This window comes from Sciurus vulgaris (genome assembly GCF_902686455.1).
Source record: "Sciurus vulgaris genome assembly, chromosome: 3".
Lineage (NCBI taxonomy): Eukaryota > Metazoa > Chordata > Mammalia > Rodentia > Sciuridae > Sciurus > Sciurus vulgaris.
Window position 1 is genome coordinate 54,213,173 of NC_136463.1, and position 25,241 is coordinate 54,238,413.

Below are 25,241 nucleotides of genomic sequence, written 5' to 3' on the forward strand. Positions count from 1 at the left end.
CCACAGAGGGGCGGGAAGTACCTGTAGCATTCAGCTTACGCTTTGAGCCTGAGGGCTCCTAGTAGCTGCTGGGAGTTGTAGTCTGAACGCTCCGCCTTGGCTAGAAGTGCCGGAGCTCCGCCAACCGTCTCCCGCGGTAATTCTTAAAGCACCTACCCTCCCTCGCCTGAAGAGAGCGCTTGAATCAGGTTCTGCATTTCATTTGCGCAAGTCCTCAGACCTTTTTTCATTCATTCGATAAATATTATCAAGCTCTTACTTCCTACCGAACACTGTTAGGCATCGGAGAATATAACAATGAGTAAGATAGTGAACAAATTATCTACGTTATAGGCAATGCACAAATGAATCTTTTCAGTGATAAGGGCTATGAAGGAAATTAAAGACTGTGTGATAGAAAGTCTCCAGGGGAACACAGTACATAGAGATATTAAGGATAAAAGGTTACATTTTAGCTGATGACAAGAAACTATCCAGTTATATCTGAAAGCAGTGTTCCAGGCTGAGAGAATGGCAAATGCAACAGTTTTCTTCCTTCCACCCTTTATACTTGACACAATAGCGGAGCCCTGCAAAATGGTTTCCACTAATTCTGCCCTCACAGTTCTGGCGTGTATTACTTTTCCTCTCCAAAATGTCAAGAGCTACAGCACCAATACAACGCAAATCCTGACTCCCCATCCTTCTCCCCAACTCCTTCCGTCCGCCTGCAGGCAAATTACTTGCCCTTACTTGTCATGGCGACTGTCCAGCTTTGTGCCAGGAGCCTCGCGAGGGTTGCTGGGATTGGGATTTTCCCCTCCCATGTGCTCAGACTGGCGCTAAAAGTTTTGAGCTTCTCAAAAGTCCAGAGCCACCATCCTAGGAGCAGGTAGCTGCGGGTCTCTGAAGGGCACCTGGCGACCGGTCTTGGAGGGTGCTTCCCAGGACTGTGACACGCTCCTCCCAGGACGGGGTAAGGTCCCGATTGAGCTTGATGAGTCCTCTCTGAGTCACGGGCTCTCGACTCCGTGTATTTGCAGCTCGAGAGAACCGTGGGGTTTGTGGGGGTTGGGGGAGTGGGGTTTGGCTGAGTAGTGGGAAATGGCTGGCGGGATCTACATAGGAATGTGTTGGGAGGCCTGGGTGAAGATAATGGGGATGTTACGATCAACCAGACTCAAAGCTGAACACTTGGGCAGAGGGTTGGGCTTTGGAGAATCTTCAGCCTTCCAAAAGCTTCCCCTCGCCCCCTCCCACACCTCTATTTACCCAGAGCAGGGTGCTGGGAATCCCTGAAATATTATGCACCAAGCACTAATTTGAGACTGTGAGATGTTAGAGCCCATGACATCCTAGTGGAACCTCAGGCTCCATCCCAAAATTAACTGGGGTGATCGGGAAGCCCAAGCCGCTAAGGTCCCCAAACTTCCGGACCTTTGTCCTTTCTGAAGTCATCTTTCCAGCTGGCCCCCGGCTCCGCTAGCTGAAGAAAATCCAAATAAAGATTATCAGCAGTAGAGGTAGGAAGTGTTAAATGAAAGGTTAGCCCGCAAGACCCGGCAGGATCATGCGGGTCTGAGAGGCCCGGCAGCCCTGTTTTTGTTTGGCTCTACATTTACATTTCTGCCACTTGCAGTACCATTTCCGGTTTCTTTTTGTCGGAAGGGCTCACTGTTATACCATTAAGAGGGAAGTAGAAAGAAATAAAATGTGTTTTAGGCAGGTTCCTATTGCTTGCGGAGGGATACTGCTCTACCCATCCTCCATTCTTTTTCTGAACTACTTGGTTATTGCTTTTGCAAAAGATCGGGTATTTGTTTTGATACAAAGCTCGGTCCCTCCCCTTCTTTGAATGGTGCACTCCACCCCCGGTCGTCCGCAATCTAGACGGACGCTACCACTGCGTAGAAATAGGCGGGGGGAGGTGTGTGTAGAAGGCAAAGCCTGGGTATTTTTGGAATTAGGTACATTGAGGAATCAACTTTTGGGAAAGCGTGTAATGATAGGTCGTTTGTTTGTTTCGGAAACACAATTTATCCAGCATCCGGTTTTGGGCTGAGCCATTCCAACTCTGGACGCAGACCGAACGTCGTGAAAGCGGAAGGGGTGGGCCTTTGGGAGGGGCGCCCCGAGGTCCTAAGTGCAGTCCTCCAGTCCAAGCCGCTTCTTCCTAGTCGGGGGTAGCGGAACATCTTCAAGTCCCACGCAAATCTATGTCTCTTGCATATTCATCATCTAGGACTGGCCATTTCATTCATTGGTTACCGCCCACTTCATGTATACTAGGCACTATGTGCCCTATTTATGTGCATTTCGTTTTTCTAAATACGGGTTGCATTTACACACGGTGCTTTGGAGAATTTTTTAATTTTCCCCTGTTCCTCTGAAGGTTCAGTAATCTTAGTCTTTGAGATAAATTTACAATAGACTAACAGGGAACTAAATAACTAAATTACTTGGCTGCGGGAGCCACACATACAGTATGTGTGGAGGGCCAGATCAAGTTTATATAGACCTAAAACTTAGGTTTTGGGGGGCGTGGGTAAGGAAGGGAATGCAGGCGGTGGAACGTTGAAGGGGGGAGGTGCACTAGAGTGAAGGTTGTCTTGTTATGCAGATAAAGTCTCCCAGGTAACTGCCATTTGTGGTAATCTCTGAACCGGGTGTCAGAATCCCAGTTTTTTTCTCAGTGTGAAAAGATCTTTCAAAGACCTTCAGGGGGGATGTCACACAGCAATACCTGTGCCTGCTTCTGCTGTTTAATAATGGGTATATATGTGCGTGCGTGATATATTTTTTGAAAATGACGATTTTCAGAACTAGTCCTGTGTCTGCAGAGGTGTGCAGTTTCTCTGAATAATTTAGTACAGTTGTCCCTAGATATCCACGCTAGGTGGGGGAGGGGTTGGTTCCAGGATGCTCAAGTCCCTTACAGAAAATGGCATAGTATATGCCTTTAACCTATGCTTATTCTTACGTATGCTTTAAATTATCTCTAATTACTTATAATACTTAGTACAATGTAAATACTATTTTAATAGTTGTTTTACTGTATTGTTGAGAAGAAAAAAAGATCTGTACATGTCGGTAAAGACAGCATCAACTTTTTTTTAATATAAGATGTGCAAAATTTTAGCAAATCAAACCTGGTTATGTGTAAAAAGAATAAGTACATCCTAACCTAGAGTGGTTTATCCCAGAATTGCAATGTTACTTCAGCATTCAAAAATTAATCTAGGGCTTGGGATAGAGCTCAGCTGGTAGAGTGCTTGCCTCGCAAGCACAAGGCCCTGAGTTTGATCCCCAGTACCGCAAAAAAAAAAAAAAAAAAAAAAATTAATCTATAAGTTACCAGTTAACACACTGAAGGATTAAAATTCTATGATGATTTCAACAGATGCAGAAAACGTAGATAACAATATTCAACACTTATTCATGATTTCAAACAAACTTCACAGCAGACATTAAGTATTAAGATACTTAATGGTAGAAGACTGAATGCTTTTCATCTTAAGATCAGGAACTAGGGTTAGGGTTGTGGCTCAGTGGTAGAGTGCTTGCCTAGCACATGTGAGGCACTTGGTTCAATCCTCAGCAATACATAAAAAATAAATAAATAAAATAAAGGTTTTTTTTTTTTTTTTTTTTTTAAAGATCAGGAACTAGAAAAGTATTTGATTCTCACCATGTTAGCATTGTACTAGAGTTCAATCAGGCAAGAAAAAGAAATGACAATTAGAAAGAAAGTCTTTTTATTATGAAGTCATAAATGGAAAATTCATAAAATCTACCAGAAATAATAAGTAAATACTGCAGGGTTACAGGTTACAAAGGTAATATACTTAAATTGTATTTTTATATACTAGCAATCATTTAGTCTGAAGTTGGAGAATGAATTTTAAAAACAGTAGCATTCATAGTAGCATCCAAAACTATGTCATGCTCATGGATAAATTTAACAAAATGGACAAAAGCTCTGCATTGAAAATTATAAAATATTGCTGAGAGAATTGAAGGAAGGTTTAAATGGAGAGATACTCTTTTGATGTATTAGAAGGCTTAGTGATAAATCCCAATCAAAATCTTTGTAGTTTGTTTATAGAAATTGACAAGCCATTTCTAAATTGAAAAAATAGTAGAGTTGGAGGTCTTTTAAAATTTTTTTGAGATTCTGGGGATTGAACCCTGGGCCTCCTAGGTGAGCTATATCCTCAGCCCCAAAACTGGAGGTCTTTATCTGACTTTAAGATTACAGTAAAGCTATATTAGGACTAAAGAATCAATGAACAGAATAGAGTCCAGAAAAAAAGATATAAAAATGGGGCCATATGATTTTCTACACGGATGCTAAAGTAAAAGGGAAGTCTGCAGCAAATGACAATGGACCAATTGGGGGCAGTTAAGTTTAACCCATACCTTACATAAAACTCAGAATTAATAAGAGATGGATAATTAGTCTAAACATAAAACCATGGTGCATACCTGTAATCCCAACAACTTGGTAGGCCAAAGCAGGAAGATCTGAAATTAAGGCCAACCTGAGCAACTTGTTGAGACCATATCTCAAAATTTAAAAAGTAGCTCAGTCGTAGAAAGCTCCCCTGGGTACAGTGGGTACACATACACACCCTCACACAACTCTGAAACTTATTTTCAGAAGAAAATACAGGACACCAATTCTTACTCCTCCTCCCCGCACCCTGCCTCTTTTACTGACAGGATTACCTGGTATAGGGGTAAGTTACAGGACTGTTTCAAAATTTACCAAATTAAAGTTTAATGCATTTCAACATATGTAAGTTTTACCTCAAAAAGTTTTGTTGGGGAGTGGCTAGAAGTATAGGTGAGGTAATAAAGGGAGCCTATTGATTATTCATGAAACTGGTGGCACACACCTGTAACCCCAGCAGTTCACAAGAGGCTGAGGCAGGAGATTGCAAGTTTAAAGCCAGCCTGAGCAACTTAAAGTGAGTCCCTCAATAATTTAGGAAGCCCTGTCTGAAAATAAAAAGGGCTGGGGGTGTGACTTAGTGGTAAAGTGCCCCTGCGTTCAATCCCCAATACCAAACAAAAAAGAAAGAAAAAACAAGCAAGCAAACAAATTTAGGAAAATCATTATTCGGATTTTAAGACAGCCCAGGTTCACAGCCCTGGTTCTGCCCTACAGCTTTGAAAACCCTAATAAATGACTTAATTTTTCAACTCTCAGTTCCCTCATCTGTTCTTGAAACCTACCTTCCAATACAATATGGCTTACAGCAACAGCCAGTGTTAGGTTTATGATGCTCCCTTCCCCTCCTTGGGGTCTCAGCTTAACTTACTGCCTTCCCACCCAGCATTTCCTTAAACACTGCTCCCCATCCCCAACCATTCGTTAGGTCCAGTTTGGCTGGAAACATTCATATCATGGCCTTCTGGTGCTGGGGACTTATAGAAAGTACCTGCTCTGAAAAGGTTTGCTAGGGATGACTGTGTATTCTTACTAGAAAAACATTGAGAACATAGTTGCTACGGAAGACCTGAGTGTTAGAGACAAGACCTCCTATTGTCTGTGGGGCTGTTTTCCTCAAAGGGGTCAAAATCCTTGAGCTACCGTCCCCAGGACAAGCCCCCACTTCCCACTCCTTGTTTACTGAACAGTGTTCCCTAAGGAAGTGAACTTGCATTAGCAGGGTGGGAACAGTATCACAAAAGCCACGCTGACCCACAAAGTTCTCTCTAAAATAATTAGAACAAATAAAAGAGGACAGATTAACAGCTAACATTTATTGATCTCTTATGATATGCCAGACACTCTGATTGTTTTTCTTATTGTTGTTTATTTGTTTGTTGTTGTGGGGTACTGGGGATTGAACTCATCCCCAGCCCTATTTTGTATTTTATTTAGAGACAGGGTCTCACTGAGTTGCTTAGTGCCTTGCTTTTGCCTCAGCCTCCTGAGCCCCTGGGATTACAGGTGTGCACCATGTTTTTTGTTTTATCTTGTTTTGTTTTGTTTTGTTTTATGATGCTGGAGATCAAACCCAAGGCCTTGCCTATACTAGGCAAACATTTTACCGCTGAGCTATACATTCCAACTCCTTTTCTCAGCTCTTTATGAAATAATGAATTAAAGTACTGTTTTAATATTAAGGTACTGTTTTAGATCAATTCTTATAAGTGAAACAGCCAGAAGAGTCCCTTTGAGATAGGTGGGGTACTAACAGTACACTCTGAGCCCAGGACTTTTGACTTTTGAGTCTCCTCTCCTAAAAGACTCTTGTTTTGATATTGATCTAGGGGAATTCCTGAGCCTCCCTGACCCCTTTCCTTCCTCCTTGCTCCTGCTCAACCCTACTCAGCATTGAGGGGCTGTGGTATCAGACCCTTTGCCAAACTCTCACTGAGAAGACTTTCTTCAGCTAAGATCTGCCTTAACTGATTACAGAAGAGTGCTTTTTGCAGAAAAGTCTATTGATAATAAACATCTTATTCATAAATGTTTGAGTGGTTATTTTTAATAAAAATTAATTTAAACCTCTTCACTTGTCAAGTTGCAAATGTGGTTATCAGGACAGGTAAGATAAACCATGTGATGAAAGGATTTTGCAAACTCTAGGTACATAATAAAGAAAACCCTCTTTCAACATAAAGGTGGAAGTAAATGTTAAGGAAGATTAGAAAAAAGCTTGCCATTAATGCCACTGCTTGTTTGGGGAGCATTTGTCAGTTGGAGGCAGAAAGAAAAGTCTGGTGAATATTTTTGGTGAGTATCTCTCTTAGCAAAGCTCAGGACAGATTTAGCATCGAGAAAGATAGCCCAGTGCGAGGCATGGTAGTGCACAACTGTAAGCCCAGCAATTTGGGGGACTGGGGCAGGAGGAATCATAAGTTCAAGACCAGCCTGAGCCACTTGGCAAGAACGTGTCTCAAAATAAAAAGAACTGGGGATGTAGCTCAGTGGTAGAGCTCCCCTGGGTTCAATCAATCCCCAGTGCCACAAAAATAAATAAATCACTTCCCTGCTCTGAGGATGATTATATTCTACTAAAGTAAACATGAAATAAACAAGGATAAAGCATACAGTATAAATACTATGAGAATTAAAATAGAGTGGCTTGGTGGAGTTTAGCTGGCTGGCTATGATTGAATGGTCTGTGGGAACATCTATGAGGAGGTGTGACACAAATTGAGGTCTCAGTGGGAAGGAACCAACCACACAGCCAAAGGGGGAATAGAGTTGAAAATTAGTGTTTTAGTAGTTGAAGCAAACCACTAGTTGATAGAGCAGAGGAGGGAAGTCAAGCTAACTAGAGCCCAGGGAAGGGAGGGAGGGAATAGTTGTAGTTGTTGAAATCGAAGTGGTGGAAAAGGATGAGGAGGGACCTCAGGGGAATAGGCAGAGAGGAGAGGTGATTTGTGAAGTCAATCCGAGAAATGGAGCTGTGCGGGGATGGGTGAGGTATCCTTCCCCATGTGGAGCGAGTGGGCTGAGAGGAGTTGCATCCTTATTAACAGGAAAGAGGATGGAAGAAGAGTGCAAATTTTGGAGGGCTTATAGATGTGATGGGCAATTAAAAGCTTCTCTTGGGTTTTTTCTGAAGAAATATATGACCAAAAAGCTAGCTGGCAAGGAGTGGGGCAGGAGCAGCCTGAGAGAAGGCAGAAGGAGCCCATCTGTTCCTGCTCCCTGGGAAGTCAGGCCTGTACCCTCCCATAGCAAGTCCTCGGGCTGGTTCTTGGGCCCCATAGCCTGGATTGGATATGTCTTAACGCCAGTTGTCACTTTTCCCCTCAGAAATCAGAGTGCTGTCTGGGACACTGCCATGGAGGAACCACAGTCGGATCTCAGCATTGAGCCTCCTCTGAGTCAGGAGACATTTTCAGACTTATGGAACCTGTGAGTTGGTTGGGTTTTTTTGTTTTGTTTTATTTTTTGGTACCACGTTTTGCTCATCCACTGAGCCACATCCCCAGCCTTTTCTTAAGTTTTATTTAAGGACAGGGTCTCACTGAGTTGTTTAGGGCCTCCCTAGGTTGCTGAGGCTGGCTTTGAACTCAACATCCTCCTGCCTCAGCCTCCCAAGCCACTGGGATTATAGTGTGCCACCATGCCCAGCCTGTGAGTGGATCTCATGGGAAGGGCAGACTTGCTGCCCAGCACCCCTAGAGGTTAGCCATCTTAGCCTACCCTCCCCAACCCAGTCCCCAGTCCCCAGCCCCCTAGCAGAGGCCTATGGGAAGCAAAAATTAATAGTGCTGACTTTCTGCTTTTGTCTTTCAGACTTCCTGAAAACAATGTTCTGGTAAGGACTGGAGCTGGAAGGGACTAGGGACTTGGTGGGCTAGTGGGCTGGGAACCCAGCCTTAAGACTCTTCTTTTGCCCATCCACAGTCTCCCACACTGTCCTCTCCCATGGAAGATTTGCTACTATGCCCAGATGTTACAAACTGGTTTGAGGAAGACCCAGATGAAGCCCTTGAAGTGTCGGCAGCTTCTGTAGCAGAGGCCCCCACACCAGCAGCCCCTCCACTGGCGGCCCCTGCACCAGCCACCTCCTGGCCCCTGTCATCTTCGGTCCCTTCTCAAAAGACCTACCATGGCAACTATGGTTTCCGTCTGGGTTTCCTGCATTCTGGGACAGCCAAGTCAGTCACGTGCACGGTCAGTGGCCCTGAAGAGCAAGCTTTCATATGACCTTTCAATGCCTGGTCTTATTCCCCTGTTTGTATATGTGTGTGTGTGTCTAGAACTTGAGGATTCCTTTTCAGCCTTTGGCTTTGTAGACATTATTTATGTTTTACCCATTTAGTCTGTGGACTTTTACCTGTCCCAAAGTTGAATTTTCCCTCTTAACTTTAGGCTTTCATCTTTCACACCTTAACTGTCAGCATCTCTCTCCTGGGGACACAGAACTTTTTCTTGCATATGTTCATTTCTTGGCTTTTGAAAATAAGCTTCTGAAGCCAGGTGCTGTGGCCTACATCTGTAATTCCCACTACTAGAGAGTCTGAGGCCATAAGGTCCCTTGAGCCCTGGAGTTCAAAGCCAGCCTTTGCAATACAGTGAGACCCTGTCTTAAATGAACAAAAAGCCAGGAGTGGCACACACCTATAATCCCAGCAATTTGGGAGGCTGAGGCAGGAAGACGGCATATTTGAGGACAACCTTAGCAAATTAGCAAGACCCTGTCTCAAAAAGTAAAAAGTACTGGGAATGTAGCTCAGTGGTAAAGAGCCTCTGAGTTTAATCCCCATTGCCAAAAAAAAAAAGGGAGAAAATAACCTTTCTGTGTGTAGACCCTAACTCCATTATCTCTAGCTATCCTCCCCCATGGTTCCTGGCATCTAGTAGGTTCCCAAGCAGTGCTTATTCATTGGATCCCCTTTTTCCCTTGTTTTATTTGTTGGCTTGTCCCCACCCTTCAATTCTTCTCCTTTCTCCTACAGTATTCCCCTTCCCTCAACAAGCTATTCTGCCAGCTGGCAAAGACCTGCCCTGTGCAGCTGTGGGTTGACTCAACACCCCCACCTGGCACCCGGGTCCGTGCCATGGCCATCTACAAGAAGTCACAGCACATGACAGAAGTTGTGAGGCGCTGCCCCCACCATGAGCGCTGCTCTGATAGTGATGGTAAGTGATCAGGGACCTGAGATGGGACAGAGCTGGCTGCCCAGGGTCCCCAAGCCTCTAATTTGTCCCTGATTGCTTTCAGGCCTGGCCCCTCCTCAGCATCTCATCCGAGTGGAAGGAAATTTGCGTGCAGAATATTTAGATGACAGAAACACTTTTCGACATAGCGTCGTGGTGCCCTATGAGCCTCCTGAGGTCTGCTTTGGCAAATGGGGTCTCTGGGAGGAGGGGACTGGAAGGGATTATCATTGGCCACCCAGGGGGAAAGTAAGGGAACTTTGTTCTGCCTTTTTTTTTTTTTTTTTAGCACTAAGGATGGAACCCAGGGCCTCACATATGTTAGTCAAGTGCTCTACCACTGAGGCACACTCCCAGCCTACCTGCTTCTTATTCAGTGCCCTCCCAACCCTGTGAGGTGTGCAGAGCAGAAGGGTTATCCCTACTCCTTAAGTGAAGACACTGAAGCTTCTAGAGGCTGTAGGCCTCCATGCCTGTCACAGATCTTGTTCTTCCCAGGTTGGCTCTGACTGTACCACCATCCACTACAACTACATGTGTAACAGCTCTTGCATGGGAGGCATGAACCGGCGGCCCATCCTCACCATTATCACACTGGAAGATTCTAGGTAGGGATCCACATGCCACCCTTCACACTGGCGTGCTCCTTTCCATTCTCTGCTTGTCCCTGTTCCCTGATCCTCACCCCATACCACACTATTACTCATTGTTAACTGTCACCCGACCTCCACAAGTAGAATCTCCTCTGCTGTTTTCTCTCAGAGCCCTGTTCTCTGGCTTTGGGACCTATCTTACGTGTGGCTTCTCCTTAGTGTCCCTGGAGCTGGAGTTCAGGTTCCAGATGGGAAAAGTGCAATTAGGAGTAGGTGGGGCCCAGCTTAGAGATAGGGCAAGTAGGACCCAGTTTTTTTACTGCCTCCTGCTTCTCTTTTCTCATCCTGGACAGTGGTAATCTGCTGGGACGGAACAGCTTTGAGGTACGTGTGTGTGCCTGTCCAGGGAGAGACCGTCGCACAGAGGAAGAAAATTTCCGCAAAAAAGGGGAGCATTGCCCTGAGCCACCACCAGGGAGTACTAAGCGAGGTAAGTAGGCAGGACAAGAAGAGGTGGAAGGGGAAGAGAGGGTGCAGTTGTGCCCAAAATTTACTCTTTGCTTACCTTTTTCCCAGCACTGCCCACTGGCACCAGCTCCTCTCCCCAGCCAAAGAAGAAACCACTGGATGGAGAATATTTCACCCTTAAGGTACCAAGTCTGAGAGAGACACAGTCTCTTGCATATACTAATTGGGACTGGAGAAAAGGTGTATTTATTATTTCTTCTGTTCATATCCCAGACTCTCGCAAAGTTATTATCAGATTGCAAGTTTTCAGTCTAGCACTCTTTAATACTTTTGATGGCTTTATCTGCAATTAGGGCAGTTGCCATCAGGGGACAGTGATGCCTCAGACAGTGACCCTTGGTTATACCCAAATTGAGAACACTGACTTGTACCACAGTATAGGTGCTTCTCTACTTAAGATGGGATCACTTCCCAGTAAGCCCTTTGTAAGTTGAAAACTAACAAATCAAAAGTGCAGTTAGGCTTTGGGTGTGTCTCAGTTGTAGAGTGCCTGCCTAGCATGTGTGAAACCCTGGATTCAATCCCCAACACTGCCCCTCCACCCAAAAAAGGGAAAGAAAGTACATTAAGTCCACCTAACTTAAACATCACAGTTGAGCAATACAGTATACTGTAGAGTATCATGATCATGTGTCTGTTAGACTGCAGCTTACTGCCACTGTTCCACATCAACAAAGAGTATCATGCTACATATCGCCAGTCTGGAAAGATCCAAAATTCATGTATATGCGCGCACACACACACACACACATATGTCAAACCATTGTAAGTTGGGGACCATCTATGTGTTTATAAGGATAAGCTTTCAAAAGGAAAATTGTTGGGCCCCGGGTAACTTAGTGGTAAAGCACTTGCCTAATACATATGAGGCCCTGGGTTCCATCCCCAACCCTACAGAAAAGAAAAAGAAAAATGTTAAAGAGAGCATGAACCAAGATGGGCACTGTAGTGTGTGCCTGTAATCCCAGTGATTTGAGAAGCTGAGGCAGGAAGATGACAAATTTGAGACCAACCTCAGCAACTTAGTGAGACCTTGTCTCAAAATAAAAAATGAAAAGGACTGGAGATACAACTCAGTGGTAAAGCATCCCTGGGTTCAATCCCCAGTACAAAAAACACAAAAGAGCATAAGCCAAGGACTGGGGAGACTGAGGTAGAAGGATTATAGTTCAAGGCCAACCTTGTAACCTAGTGAGACCCTGGCTCAGTAAAATTTGAAAAAGGAACCGAGGTTGTGACTCAGTAGTAGAGCACTCACCTAGCACACATGAGGCCCTGGGTTTAACCCTCAGCACCACATAAAAATTTTAAAAAAGTAATGTCTGCCTACAACTAAAAAAAAAATTTTTTTTTTTTTTTTTATTTGAAAAGGGCTGGGGATCTAGCTCAGTGGTAGAGCACCCCTAGGTCCGATCCCTAGTACTCCCCCTCCCCCTCAAAAAAAAGAGACAACTTGAAAATGGTTCTGTGACTTTGCCCAATCCACTCTGTCCCCCTTCATCCCTGCTACAGATCCGTGGCCGTGCACGCTTTGAGTGGTTCCGAGAGTTGAATGAGGCCCTGGAGCTCAAGGATGCCCTGGGTGAAAAGGAGCCAGGGGAGAGCAGGGCTCACCCTAGGTGAGTGACTATGACTGGGCCTTGCCCCCTGCCCCTCCTAGTTGGAAAGCCAATTCTGCCTTCATAGTAAAAGACAGTGAATCCCATCTACTGGTTCTGTCCCTGCTCAGTATACTTTAGTGTTTCTCCTGTTGTGTCATATTACCACTTCCCTGCCTCTGGCTCCTCCAACCCAGGACTGAGTGTGGATACTTCTTTGCCATCTTGGCAAGTCCTAGCTCAGAGCTGTTGGGGGAACCTGGTAATTTTATGAAAGTGATAGGCAGAACCTGTTGGGGGTTACTCAGCCTTGCCAAGTACTAGCAGGTCCTGTGGGATCTTGTTACTCACCTCTCTCAGGCCTAGTTTGCTCATTTGTAACGTGGTGTAAGGGAAGATGAAGAGATTGATACACACGGGTATCCTCAAGTGCTCAATGAACATATCTGCAAGTGGTGTGACCATCCTAACTTAAATTCCCCTCATTCTAACCTTAGATCCTTCTAAGCCTTGATCAGGGAAAAGGGGCCTAGACCATCTCTCACCTATCATATCATCTTTCCTCTTCCCCTTTTCTGTTTCCCCTACAGCTACCTGAAGTCCAAGAAGGGGCAGTCTACCTCCCGTCATAAAAAACTAATGTTCAAGAGAGAGGGACCTGACTCAGACTGACATCCTCTGACTCTTGTCCCCCATCCCCACCCCTATTCTCCTTCCCTAGCATTTTAGAACTTGGGTGCTTGAATCCTTGCTTAGTAGGTGTACCTCAGAAATGCATTGTCCTGGAGTTCCATTTAAGTCAGCCTGCACTGGTGTTTTGGGGAGAGGTGAGATCTAGGACATACCAGCTTAGCTTTGAAGGTTTTAACTGTGAAGAGTACTGGGGAGAGGGAAGAAAATGTCCTTGTGTGTAAGGGTTAACATACAACCAGCCATACAATGGGCTGGAAGCCCCATTCTCCAACCATGTTAACCAGAGAAGTTATTTCAAGTTGTTTAATTTCTCCTAACTTCAATACCCACATCTATGAAGCATTGATCATCATACCTACCTCACGGGGTTTGTTGTGAGGGTTAATGAAATAACGTGTGTCTGGCCTTGAACCGTCTTGTATTACCTTGTGGCTGGGACTTGGCCCCCTTGTGGTTGTTGGTTGCCTGCTCCCATTGGGGGGATGGGTTGATAGTTTCCAAGATTGAGCAGCTGGTTAAAGGGAAGGAATTGCCAAGTCTCTGCTGGCCCAGCCAAATCCTGTCCAACCTCTTATTGAACCTTGGCACCTGAAAGGAAATCTCATCCCATCCCACAATCTGGAGGATTCCATCTCAAGCTTAGGTAGGGTCTGTGTCCACCAAGATCTGTTTTACTTCCCCCACATGCTCAGGGTCAGGTTTTTGGAGTTTGGAGTTTTTTTTGTTTGTTTGTTTTTAATTTTTAAATTTTTTTAATTTGTTTGTTGCCACCCTACAAAGCAAATCTGCATTTGTCACCCCACACCTTCTCTCATTTTATATCCCCTTTTTATAATGATTTCTTGTTTTACAATAAAACTTTGCTACCACCTGTGTGTTTGGTGGATGGTCCCCCAGGTGCAGCGGTGGGTAAGGAGGTCATGCTGGGGGATAGCCACCTGAGTCACCAGGGTGGGTGGGCTGGGGTGGGGGGCAGCCCCTAGGCTCCAGAAGGGGAACAAAGGCTGGGGACTGGGTCAGTCTGTGGGCTGCATGACAACAAGGGAGAGGGGTGACTCCATTCATAACTCGGGAACCAACTGTCCCTCCTCCCCTCCTGCCAGGGTTGGCACAAAGTTCTTGCCCGCCCCTGCTTCTAGTTGGGCTGCTGTCTCCTCAGCAGCCTCTCAGCAGGATTATGGGATTTAAATGTCTGATTTAGCAAGCCTGAGCCTCTGGGGTGGCCATCTGCTCTACAGGAAAGGGGCAGGGTACCTGGGTTCCTAAGGGGAAGGGAGTGGGTGCTAGTGGATGAAGAGAGACACCAGTGGAGGCCTGTCATATGGGGTCCCAGGGAACTAGGGGCAGCTAAGGTGAGGGTTGGGGCCTTCCCAGCATCCTCTCATCCTGGGCCTGGTGCCAGGCAGTTGAATGAATTAAAGCTTTACACGCTGCCAGGAAAACCTTTGAAAGGGCTTCTTGGGGTAGGGAGGACAGTCGGGTTGGGGAGCCCAGCACCTCCTGCCCTGTCCTGTTGCTTAGTGCTGCTGGCTCCCAGGGAGGGGGGCTAGGGCCAGGCTTTCCCAATCGGAGGCTGTGGCCTGGGCCACTGCCCAGAGGGATAGCAAGTCAATAGGCACGTGGCTTGGTCTCTTGTCTCCTCCCTGGTGGTAGAGAGGGTTGGGTGCTAAGGTCCAGAGGACTTTGGGGACAACATCTGCAACCTATAAACCAGGCTTTAAAAAGTGCTAGTGGGAGCCCTTTGCCTTGCCCCAGTGTCCCAAACACCTGGGAAGACACCACCCCACCCTCAAGACCATTTTCCTTGCTTACTAGGGAATATCAAATGTTATTCCAGGAGGCCCAGGTCCACCTCTTTGGGATAATAGTTTTATTCATTCATTGGTGGTGCTGAGAATCAAACCCAGGGTCTTGCACATGCTAGGCAAGTACTCTACCACTGGGATATACCCCTCAGCCCCAGATACTTTTAATTTTGTCCTCCCCCTACCTACCAGGCAAACCAGAGCTCTTATAATTCAGTCCTTCTTGCTCCTATGTATAGGGCACTTTGAGAAGCTTCATTTTTCCTTTTTCTCCAGCTTTATTGGGAGGTGTAATCGATCCCAAAAAAGGTATGGAATGTTAATGCATGCCTACAGTCCAAACACTCAGGAAGCTAAGGTGGGAGGATCACTTGAAACCAGGAGTCAACATGTATATATCATAGGATGATTACTGCAATTAATACAGCTCTTACCATGCAGTTACCATTTGTGTATATGTGGGTGATAAGGACACAAGATCTACTCTTTGCAAATTTCTACTAAACAGAAAGGTTGCCTTTTTTTCTTTCAGTGCTAGGAATTGAATGGATCAAATCCTAGCCTTGTACGTACTAGGCAAGTATAAATTCTATCACTGAATTAAACTGTCAGCCCCAAAATATGCCTTTTTGACCAGCATTCAGCACCCCCTTACTCTAAATATTTCTCTTGATTGTGTCCTTAGCTCTCTTTTACTGGTGTAAGCACTCTGGAAGCTGATCCGTTCTGGCTCCATTAGTTCCTTTTTTGGGGGCTGACTTTCAAGCCAGCTCTGCAATGAGCTGTGTGAACTTCCACAAGTCCCACAAGTGGGACCTCTTTGGTCCCACTTACTGCCATCTTTCTTTCTGGTACCTGTGTCTTACTCCAAGCAGGAGGACCTGTGAGCAGAAGTGTGCTCTGCCTGCAGCTGAAAGCCCAACGTTTATCCAACTGAGATCTGGAATCAAATCTCCCAGTCTTCTCCTGGCTCTAATCCAGGTTTGCATTTAACAACTTTTTCTGTCAGTATATCCCTTTTTTCTTTTAGGCAGGGCAGGTGAGTGTGGGGGTTGAAACCAGTCCTTGAGTATGCACTACTCCTCTATCCCCCATCCTATTTTTCAATTTAGAAAACTTTACTAATTTCAGGAACACAGATCCCCAAATCTAAAAGTTGTACTCTGGAAAAATAGAGCTATAAATGCTTTTGTTGTTAAAGAGAAAAGAAAGGAACCAGCTGGTGACCCACATCTGTAATCCAGCTACTCAGGGAGGCTGAGACAGGATTGCAAGTTCCAGACCAGCCTGGGCATCTTAGCCAGGTCCTGTCTTAAAATAAAAACTTAAAAGTGTTGGAAAAAAAAAAAAGTGTTGAAGATATAGCTCAGTGATAGAGCATCCCTGGTTCAATTCTCAGTATCATCAAAAAATAAAAATAAAATAAAAATTTTGCTAAGGGCTGGGAATGTAGGCTCAGTGTTAGAGCACTCACCCAGCATGAATGAGGCCCTAGGGTCCATCCCCCATGTTAAGGGGGAAGAAAATTGTGCTGACTTCATTGATATTAAAAACCTTGTGAAGATACTAAAACACTAGAAACCAAATTCATTTATAAATATACTTGCAAAATCTCAAAATATCAATATAATAGTGAATTTTAAAAATATTATAACCAAACAGGAGCACAGAATTATTATTCCAGGAGCACAGAATTGATTTAATAGCAGAGAATCTATCAATGTAACTCGTATTAACAAATAAAAAATATATATGATCATATCAACAGATGCTGAAAGGAATTTCATTAAATTTCAGCAGCTGTACCTTAAAAAAAAAAATTAATTAAAACAGTAATAGACTGGTAACAGGATACCAATAAGTCAGTATTATCCTAAATAAACACTAAGATAATTTCAATTAAAATGGAAATTATACAGAGACATCCACTAACAATTGAGTTTTGTGCATTCACAAGGGTGAAAAGAGGGAGAAAATAAATCACTGGTTTAACAAAAAACTTTTTTGGGGGAGAAAGGGAGGCTTGCTGGGGATTGAACCCAGGGCCTTGCACATGTTAATCCTGTGTGTTCTACCACTAAACTATATCCCCAGCCAAAGTTATCATAAATTTATAGAGAATAATAAATACCCCATAGTTTTTTTCAATCCCTGCGTTTCAATCCCCAGTACCAAAAAAAAAAAAAAAGATGGATCCCAAATTTATAACACACAATCAACCAGATGAAATTAAAGTAAGTATGAAAGTTAAATTGAAATTGAAGTCCTAAAAATAAAAAATTCCAGACAGTATGAGTATAGTGACTAGAAACTCATGGAAACTTAGACAAGGGAAGAAGTCAAAATATAAATGAACAGCTGGGCATGGTGGCGAACACCTGTAATCCCAGCAGCTTGGGAGGCTGAGGCAGGAGGATTGCAAATTCAAAGCCAGCCTCAACAAAAGCAAGGCACTAAGCAAGTGAGACTCTGTCTCTAAATAAAAATACAAAATAGGGCTGGGGATGTGGCTCAGTGGTCGAGTGCCACGTGAATTCAGTCCCTGGTAACTGCACCCCCCAAAAATGAAAGAACAAATAAGCATATTTGACAATATGAGAATAAAAAACAGAATAGGGCTGTGGCTCACTGGCAGAAGACTAGGCCAGCATATATGAGGCCCTCGGTTCAATTCCCAGCACTGCAAAAGAAAAGGAGCCAGGCTTGGTGGCATACACCAGTAATCCCAGTGGCTTGGGAGGCTGAGGCAGGATGATCACAAGTTCAAAGCCAGCCTTAGCAATTTAGCAAGGTCCTGTCTCTAAAAATATAAAAAAGGGCTGGGGATGTGGCTCAGTGGTTAAGCATTCCTAGGTTCAATCCCCGGTACCTTTTAAAAGAAAAAAAAAAAAAAGCAGCCTGACAACTATAATCATAATGACCCTGTAAGCTGAGGCAGGAGGATCACAAGGTCCTCTTAGCAACTTAGCAAGACCTTGTCTCAACATAAAAAAAGGACTGGGGTGTAGAACAGTGATAGAACACCCCCGGGGTTAAATCTTAGTCACTGAAGGGGAAAAACTGTATGTGTTAAAGTTGTTCAAAGCAAATACTAAGACCAACTCATTGCAAAAACAGCAAAAAACAAGCCCCACAAAGAAAATTAAAACTAGCTATCAACAACACGTTCCCTCCCCATATGCCACAGTAAACACTGTATATATCAATTCATCCTTTGTTTTATATGCACAGCACTGTGTGTGTGTGTGTGTGTGTGTGTGTGTGTGTGTGTGTGTTGTTTACATAAAATCAGGACCCTACAGTTCCTAATCTCTTCATTTTGAAATCTCTTTATCCTGGTCAACTTGTCTCACCTGTCTCAGCTTGTGGATGCTCTTCTCTCCCAAACCACTCCATCTTTTTAAGCTCCAGTTTCAAGCTGCCTCCTCTAAGAAACCTTCCCTTCAAAACCCCCAAAAGAAAGTGCAGACCACTCTTCAAATTTTGTCATCACCAGCTCTGTGCCCTTCCCTGAAGCACATCAGGGTCTACCTTGTATGAAAGTTTCTCCTGTGCTCCACACCTCTCCCATTAAACAAGGGAGCTTGTTCTGGACAGGGACTCTGCTTCTTTCATAAGTGTGTCCTATGGTGCCTAGAATGTACACAGTAGGCACTTTATAAATCTCTCTGTATAAGGGAAGTCTCTCTGCCTCTCTTGAGTGATCTCAAGATAGTGTATATTAAATTAGTTGAGGTGAAGAAGGTGAAGAGGGTGGATGCTTAGACATTGGAAGGAAGGAGTCAAAACTGGGCGCAGCCACTAAAGCCTGGGTAACCCTTAGGATCACCCAAATCCACCCTCCACCCACTTCCCAGGGTGGTTCTAAATGCTCAGAAAGGAACAGCCTGCACACAGGGCTCTGTGTATGATATATATTTATATATATAATTGCTCTTATTTTATTGTACTTTATCCTCTTTACAGTAGATCTGACACAGGCATTAAATAACTGCAGAGAGACCATTGGGGAGAAGGAGGGTGCAGGAAAACATGGGGACCCAAAAGGAAGAAAGAGATCCAGCAAGAGGAAAAAGGGAAGGGTGGAGTGTGGAAGCTGCAGCATTAATAAAGAAAAGGGAGGTTAGACAGGGTGGGGAAGAGGAAAACCAGAGGAAAAAGAGGAGAAAACCAGGGAAACCAGAGGAGAGTTAAAAATGCCTCTCTAAAGAATACTCAGAGCAGGAGGCCTCTCATTTAACATTCTATGGGCATTATGGGTTTTTTTTTTTAAAAGGCAAACGGGTCTGAAGGAGATGGAGCCAAGAAACTCAGAAAGGAGAGTATTTGAAACTTACAGGCTGGCATGCAGAGGAAAGAGACTGAGGTTGTGGTCAGCCCATAACTTTTTAGGAGAAGCCAGAGAGAGGATGGCGCCGGCAGCTCTAGGCTCAGGGGAAAGAGGTGGACTAGTCCCCCAGCCAGCTGACATTTCCAAGGTGGCCACTGGGGATGGAGCCAAGATGGCTGCCCCTCCCCCAGAGCTCCCTGGGAAGTAGAACTTGAAGGATATTCTGGGAAGGCGAATGGGGGAAGGGAGCTATCCGTAAAAACAAAGTGGATATTCAGCCTAGGTCAAGCCTGCTTCTCTGAGTAGTGACTATGTAGATGACAGGAGGGACCAGGAAGGAAGTGGAGTCAGGGACCACTATAGAATTCTCTAGAAGAATCAACATGGACTTCTCTCTCAGTTTCTCATTTGCTGGCTCATGGAGTCACCATAGAAGATGAAGCAGGATGTGCCAGGAAAGAGGGAAAAGGCCACAGAACCAATTTGTCCTTAATTACAAATGGCTGCTTTTCATTGGAGGGAATACAGATAGGCAAGAGGAGGGGAAAGACCTGCTGGAGGAACCAAAAAAGTCAAAACTACCAAGTCGGCAACTGTAGAGATGGAGAAGGAATGCAAGAGAGAAGGGTAAAAGAGCTGGAGCTTAGGAATGGGAGAAAGGAGTACCATGTTCATTTCTATTGACGAAAGGGCTGAAATGAGGCCATGTGTGTTTGTGGGCCCGGAGCAGGTTAGTAGGCATTTTCTATGCTCTCAGGAAATAAGAACGGAAGTGGGAGTTCACAACTAAATCACAACTAGAAAGACTCCTAACTTCTCTGGTCATCTTGGTAGCCAATCTATCTGTCTCTGGCTGAGCTAAGGTAGGTGGCTCAGAAGATGGTGGAAAATGTGTATAGCATAGTCAGGGAATCACAGTGGACATCAGGTTGGGTTGAAAAGTCAAGGAAAAGGGGGTGAGGCTTAGACAAGTCATAGCTCTGTTATAAAAAATACCTTTGGGGGGTGAGGGAGGGATCAGGCAGGGTCAGGGACATTCCAGAAGCATCCACAGGAGAGAGGTGGGGGTGGAAGAAGAGGGGCCTCAGGTTTTGTTGATGCGCAGTTTGAAGGCCACACGGCCGGCAAACTTGTCTCGCTCATCATCCGTGGCAATGTTGGCAGCATTGATGCGGCATTCCACATTCACCTCCACATTGGGGGTCACATTCAGGAACTTCACGGCCACCAGGGGCTGCGTGTAGTTCACCTGGGCCAGAGGAAGAAAGCTGAGGGTCTAGTCCTAGGACAGCTCAGCCTCCTTCCCAAAAACCCCATAGCACCCCTTGAGGAGCCATCATCCCAGGCTCCCATGGGACTTACATGGAACTTTTTGCCATAGTAGGGGAAGTACATGAGGTCGATGTTGCCATTGGCAGGGAACATGACAAAGTGGCCAAGATTCTCAGCATCTTCATTTCGCTGTGGGGGTGCAGGAAGGTAGGGGGTGAGCATGTTAGAAGTGGCAGATACACAAAAGTTCACTGGATTTCTCTTTGCACTTCACCCCAAATTATTCCTATCTTGAATCTGTTTCCCTTATGTTATGCATATGAGTGTAGTGCGTCTGCATAACTGTACAAGGGGATGGCCTATCTCTCTCATCAAACTGGGAACTCCTGAAGGATGCTAATGACATGGAAACCTTCTACTCTACCACCACCCCCAAGTTCTTACCCCATCCTTGGGAATCGGTCTCTGGAGCAGAGCCAAGAGAGAACAAATAAATAGTAAGGGCTCAGTAGGAAGAAAAGGAAAGGCTGATGGAGAGGGGCAAGTTTCTGGAGAGGATAGTGGAGAGAAAGCAGGGTTCCAAGGACAACTTAAGGTGGTAGCAGATGGTGCTAACGGATCAGCAGCTACCCGATACCTAAAAGGAACTCAAATGGGAGGGAGGGCAGGAGACATGGACAATCTAGAAATAAAGGAGAAGGTGGAAAGCCGGGGGAGAAGTCAGAGGCCAGGGCTTTAATGGAGGATGGGATGGGTCTGTCCCCAAGAAAGCAAGGTTCTGCATCCTAGAGAGAAGCTAGAGGGACTAAGAGTCTCTTAGAGTTAACCACATTGGAACCCACTCTTACCCCCTTGTCCCTGTAATGTTGGGGCCTCTGGAAGCAAAAATAGATAAGAGAAGGATGAATTACATGGAAACCATGAAGGACAAACAGGTGGGCGGATGGATAAGATCCACGAACTCACCTTCCCAGCACAGGTAACATTCATGCTCTGGTTTGCGCCTGCATAGAAGTTGATGACCTGGTGTGAGGAGAGAGGGTGGTGAGAGTTGGAGGAAGTCACCTTGTAGGCATCCAGCTGTGGAGCTTAGTCTCCAATAGCCCCACCTCTCTTGTCCTTTCAGCTATTCAACAACAAAAAATCTCTCTAGTGTCCATTAACCCCAGGGAAAGGATGCAACAGTCAACAGGTGGTGGCCCCTGCTCCCTCCTCCAATTTCCCTAGGGACTAAGTCATGGGTACCCGATTCATCTTGATGAAGACACAGGGCTGCCCAGTGCTGTAACCATAGTGGGTGGAGTCCCCGATGCCAGAGCAGTTGCCCAGCTGGGTCCGGTTGAATTGGCAGGAACGTTTCGGGTAGTTGAGGACCCCGTTATCTGGCTGCTCATAATAGCGCCCAGGGCGGCAGACATCATTCTTTTGGGCTTGGATGGAGTCGTTGTAAGCTAAGGAGGTGGGAGGGAGAGAGTCACAGGCCTAATGTTCTACTTCCAGGGTCCCCAGTCCCCTGCCCAAGGTCCTGTACTGGCACACTGCCAGTCACACACTCACGCTCCAAGAACTTGTTGAGCTTCTGAACATGCTGATCCCAACTTTCAGTGTCACTGATGTTGACAATGACATCAAGGTTCTCAGTCTTAGGACGAATCATCAAGCCTATAGCCAACACGAGTAGGAACAGGAGTATATAAAAGATGAGAGGTCACACGCAGAAAGGGAAGAAGAGATAAGGAACCCCAGGGTGAAGGAGGGGCTGGCGATCTGAGATGGTCTTCCTGTGAGCATCCCCTAACCCCCAGATCACATAACTTCTAGCTGCAGGATATAGGAAGGAAGGAAGATTTCAAGCAGATTTCTAGCACATAGTGATTGAGTCATCAGAACTAGTCTCCTGCAAAGAACTTTGAGTTCCTTTTGAAGGTTTGGGGGCACAATAGCATTTAATAGTGGCTGGTAGGGGAACCTCATCACTCACCGGGTGTGGCCAGTCGGTCCTGGTATTTGGGGGTATGGTCAGAGACAGTCTGCAGCATTACCCACATGGTGAGGGTGAACATGGCTGTGAGGAAGCCATAGAACACAAGGTAGAAGAGGAGGATGAAGGCTAGAACGAAGGAAATAGAAGGTTCTATGTCTCCCACCATGATTTCACCTAGCCCCATTCACCACTTTCCCACTCAGAAGTTCTGCCCTAGGTTGGGCTGCTGAGCCACAAAATGTCTTCAAGCACCCCTGGGTCTAAATGAAACAAACTGGAAACAGGCAGCATGTCCGGCTTCCAACCATGACTCCAAGCCTGGTCCTAGAGCACAGTGAAGCCTGACCATTTAGAAGCCACAATACACCTAAACTTTCATTGCTGCGATAACCACAAGAATAGGCCACTGTCATTTTGCCCCTAATTACACTTTCAATTTCTCAACAATGCATGGTTCTGAAAAGGAACATTTGTTATCACTATATTGGTTCGAATGCTTAGCGCTGTCCTAGTGCAATGACTTTTAAAGCTGGTACTGGCCACTCTTCACAGCCAAACTCATCATTCTACAGAGCCTGGACTCTCAGGCTCAAAGAGCAAAATCTCTCTATTGGCACACCACAGCATCCAAATCTTCAAAGCAGCTCCTGAAATAAAGGGCCTAACACTCTGGCTCAGCTACAAAGTGTCTGAGGCAGCTGTCAGATCTTCAGCAGCCATCCCACCCTCAACTCACACATGGAACCCTGGACATACTGGGAGAAAACCTGGAATTCCCCTCAGCCTTCCCTTGACTCCACCTCTCTGTCTCTCCTCTCTTACAGTCTCATGTAAGGACTTGTTTTTCCCACCACCCTTGACTATCAGTCCTTCCACCTCAGAAGACACTTCCTCTATGAAGTCCTCAGACTGTTCCAGGATTCACAGATCCCTCACATCCCAGGGGCTGGGCCTCAAGCTCCCTGAAGACAAAGATTGCATTAGATCTTCCTCATGGGCCAGTAAAGCCCTAGATAGGTGGTCTGATGGGGACAGTGTCCAATCAGAGTGGACAAATTGTAAATTGTCACACAGTATTCCTTGTGCTTTGACTTCCCCAGCTTGACAATTCCTTTTAGACAAGTTTCACTTTCCATCTGCACCTGTGCCTATCACCAGACACCCCCCCCCCCTCGGTGAGGAAGGACATCAGGGTCCCTCCACATCCCCTAAGTCTTGCCATGGTAGTGGGGAGAAGCTTCCCCAAGCCACTGGAGTTCCATAGACACCAGGACTGATGATGTATCCATCTAACCAGTGACCACTCCTCCCTCCACCACCGACTTCTGAGCAGAATATACAGTCTGGAAAACCTCAGTGTTGCCCCCTCCCCGGCAGCACCCTACCCCCAAAGAAACCAGGAAAGGCTCCAAACGCCCAGTGGTGGGATATAGACAAACAACTTCCGCTGTGAAGAACCCTCCTACACCCCCCTCCCAGACCCGCCCCCTCATGAATGTTCCCAGGGTCCTGGGGTTGGGCTCCAGCTAAAAATAGACGGGCTTGGCTAGCTAGGGAGAGCTGGAGAGAGGGAAGGGGCACTCTTTGGAGGTGGAGGTCGACCGTGTACAGCTACAGGCCCAGAGCAGGAGAACCGAGGCGCGGACGCGCGAAGAGCTCGAGACCCCCCGCCCGAGGGGGCTCCACAGGGGGCGGGAAAGCGGCAGTGACCTACTTTCTAAACCGCCTCCGCAGCGGCCAGCCGGGAAGATTAGACCGGTGATTGGGCCCCCTCCCAGTCCTGAGCCGGCAGGGGGGCCGGACGCCAGGGACCCGGCAGGGGAGCTGAGGCGTCGCCCGGCGGCCTACCCCAGACCCCTCGTACCCCAGCTGGTCCCAGTGCGGCCCATGAACTGGTGTGTCCTCGGGTTCCACACGAACTCCTTCCACTCCTCAACCACCTGCCCGCAGCTCTTCTTCTCTTTCTGGATGACCATCTTGACCGCGCGGAGCGAGTCCCGACGCCGGGCGGGGGGCTGCAGAGAAGCGGGGGCGACGCGCGCCGAAACCCTCCACGCGCTGGAACGCGCGGGAAGCGAAGGCGGAGGGGGCGAGGGAGACCCCCCTCAGATATGCAGCTGCTGTAAATTCCGGGGTGCACGGCCACGCGCTGCGGGGTGCTGGCAGCACGGCGGAGGTGCACCGATCCGAGGCCCCCCGACTGCGATGAAAAGGGGGACTGTCAGCAGGGGAGGATGACAAGGGGAAGGGGTGCGAATGCACTTTCACCCCGCAAACCGCCTAGAAGCAAAACGAAAAGCGATGTAAAAACAGACGGCTACAAAACCCGAACGAAATGCAGAAAAAAGCGGGGCGCAAGGAGGCAGGGAAAGGTGGGGGAGGGAGGTCGCCCTGAAATCCGAGATGCAAAGAGGCTGTGGAACACGGCAGGTGGCGGTTCAAGGCTCCTCCGCCAAGCGGAGACCGCCGCACCACTGGTGGCCCAGCCGTGGGGGGTGGGGCGGGGACGCGCAGTTGAGGGACAGACTAGGATAGGGGTTCCCCCGGCGGAGGCTCCGCTCCTCAGCAGTGCGGGGCCCGCGGTCGCTGCTCGCGGTCTTTATACTCTGAGACTTCAAGGGTACCCGCCCCTTCCCACCCCCAGAAGCCCCGCCTCCTCTACGCTAGCACAGGCGAGCTTATACATATGCAAATATGAGAGGGATTGGGACTGCCCCCTGCCGCCTCTTTGGAACCTGGCGGTCTCTTCCCTACCCCCACCCTAGGACTGGAACGGGATGGGAAGAAGGGGTAGAAATCATATCTGGATGGAGCGGAGGGAAAAA

General features: G+C 46.5%; 2 protein-coding genes across 2 annotated transcripts; one reads left to right on the top strand and one right to left on the bottom strand.

The window, feature by feature from the left end:
- The first annotated feature begins 821 nt into the window (after nucleotides 1–821).
- Nucleotides 822–13,894, top strand: TP53 (tumor protein p53). Its single transcript, XM_079133257.1, has 11 exons — nucleotides 822–955; nucleotides 7,760–7,861; nucleotides 8,246–8,267; nucleotides 8,357–8,626; nucleotides 9,412–9,595; nucleotides 9,678–9,790; nucleotides 10,112–10,221; nucleotides 10,560–10,696; nucleotides 10,783–10,856; nucleotides 12,247–12,353; nucleotides 12,923–13,894. The coding sequence occupies exons 2-11, from the start codon at nucleotides 7,788–7,790 to the stop codon at nucleotides 13,002–13,004; spliced, it is 1,173 nt and encodes a 390-aa protein (XP_078989383.1). The 5' UTR covers nucleotides 822–955; nucleotides 7,760–7,787; the 3' UTR covers nucleotides 13,005–13,894.
- Nucleotides 13,895–19,039: 5,145 nt separating this feature from the next.
- On the bottom strand, nucleotides 19,040–25,001 carry ATP1B2 (ATPase Na+/K+ transporting subunit beta 2). Its single transcript, XM_079133584.1, has 7 exons — nucleotides 24,281–25,001; nucleotides 22,414–22,542; nucleotides 21,990–22,094; nucleotides 21,678–21,883; nucleotides 21,399–21,455; nucleotides 20,523–20,621; nucleotides 19,040–20,409 (listed from the first exon to the last, which is right to left on the bottom strand). The coding sequence occupies exons 1-7, from the start codon at nucleotides 24,390–24,392 to the stop codon at nucleotides 20,245–20,247; spliced, it is 873 nt and encodes a 290-aa protein (XP_078989710.1). The 5' UTR covers nucleotides 24,393–25,001; the 3' UTR covers nucleotides 19,040–20,244.
- Between the last annotated feature and the right edge of the window lie 240 nt (nucleotides 25,002–25,241).

Excerpts from the sequence above, each read along its gene's own strand:
- ATP1B2 (XM_079133584.1), bottom strand. The coding sequence starts at position 24,392 with ATGGTCATCCAGAAAGAGAAGAAGAGCTGCGGGCAGGTGGTTGAGGAG. Across the intron at positions 22,095-22,413 it reads GGACCGACTGGCCACACCCG|GCTTGATGATTCGTCCTAAG; the intron begins GTGAGTGATGAG and ends TGTTGGCTATAG. Across the intron at positions 21,884-21,989 it reads GCTCAACAAGTTCTTGGAGC|CTTACAACGACTCCATCCAA; the intron begins GTGAGTGTGTGA and ends CCACCTCCTTAG.
- TP53 (XM_079133257.1), top strand. The coding sequence starts at position 7,788 with ATGGAGGAACCACAGTCGGATCTCAGCATTGAGCCTCCTCTGAGTCAG. Across the intron at positions 9,596-9,677 it reads GCGCTGCTCTGATAGTGATG|GCCTGGCCCCTCCTCAGCAT; the intron begins GTAAGTGATCAG and ends GATTGCTTTCAG. Across the intron at positions 10,857-12,246 it reads GAGAATATTTCACCCTTAAG|ATCCGTGGCCGTGCACGCTT; the intron begins GTACCAAGTCTG and ends TCCCTGCTACAG.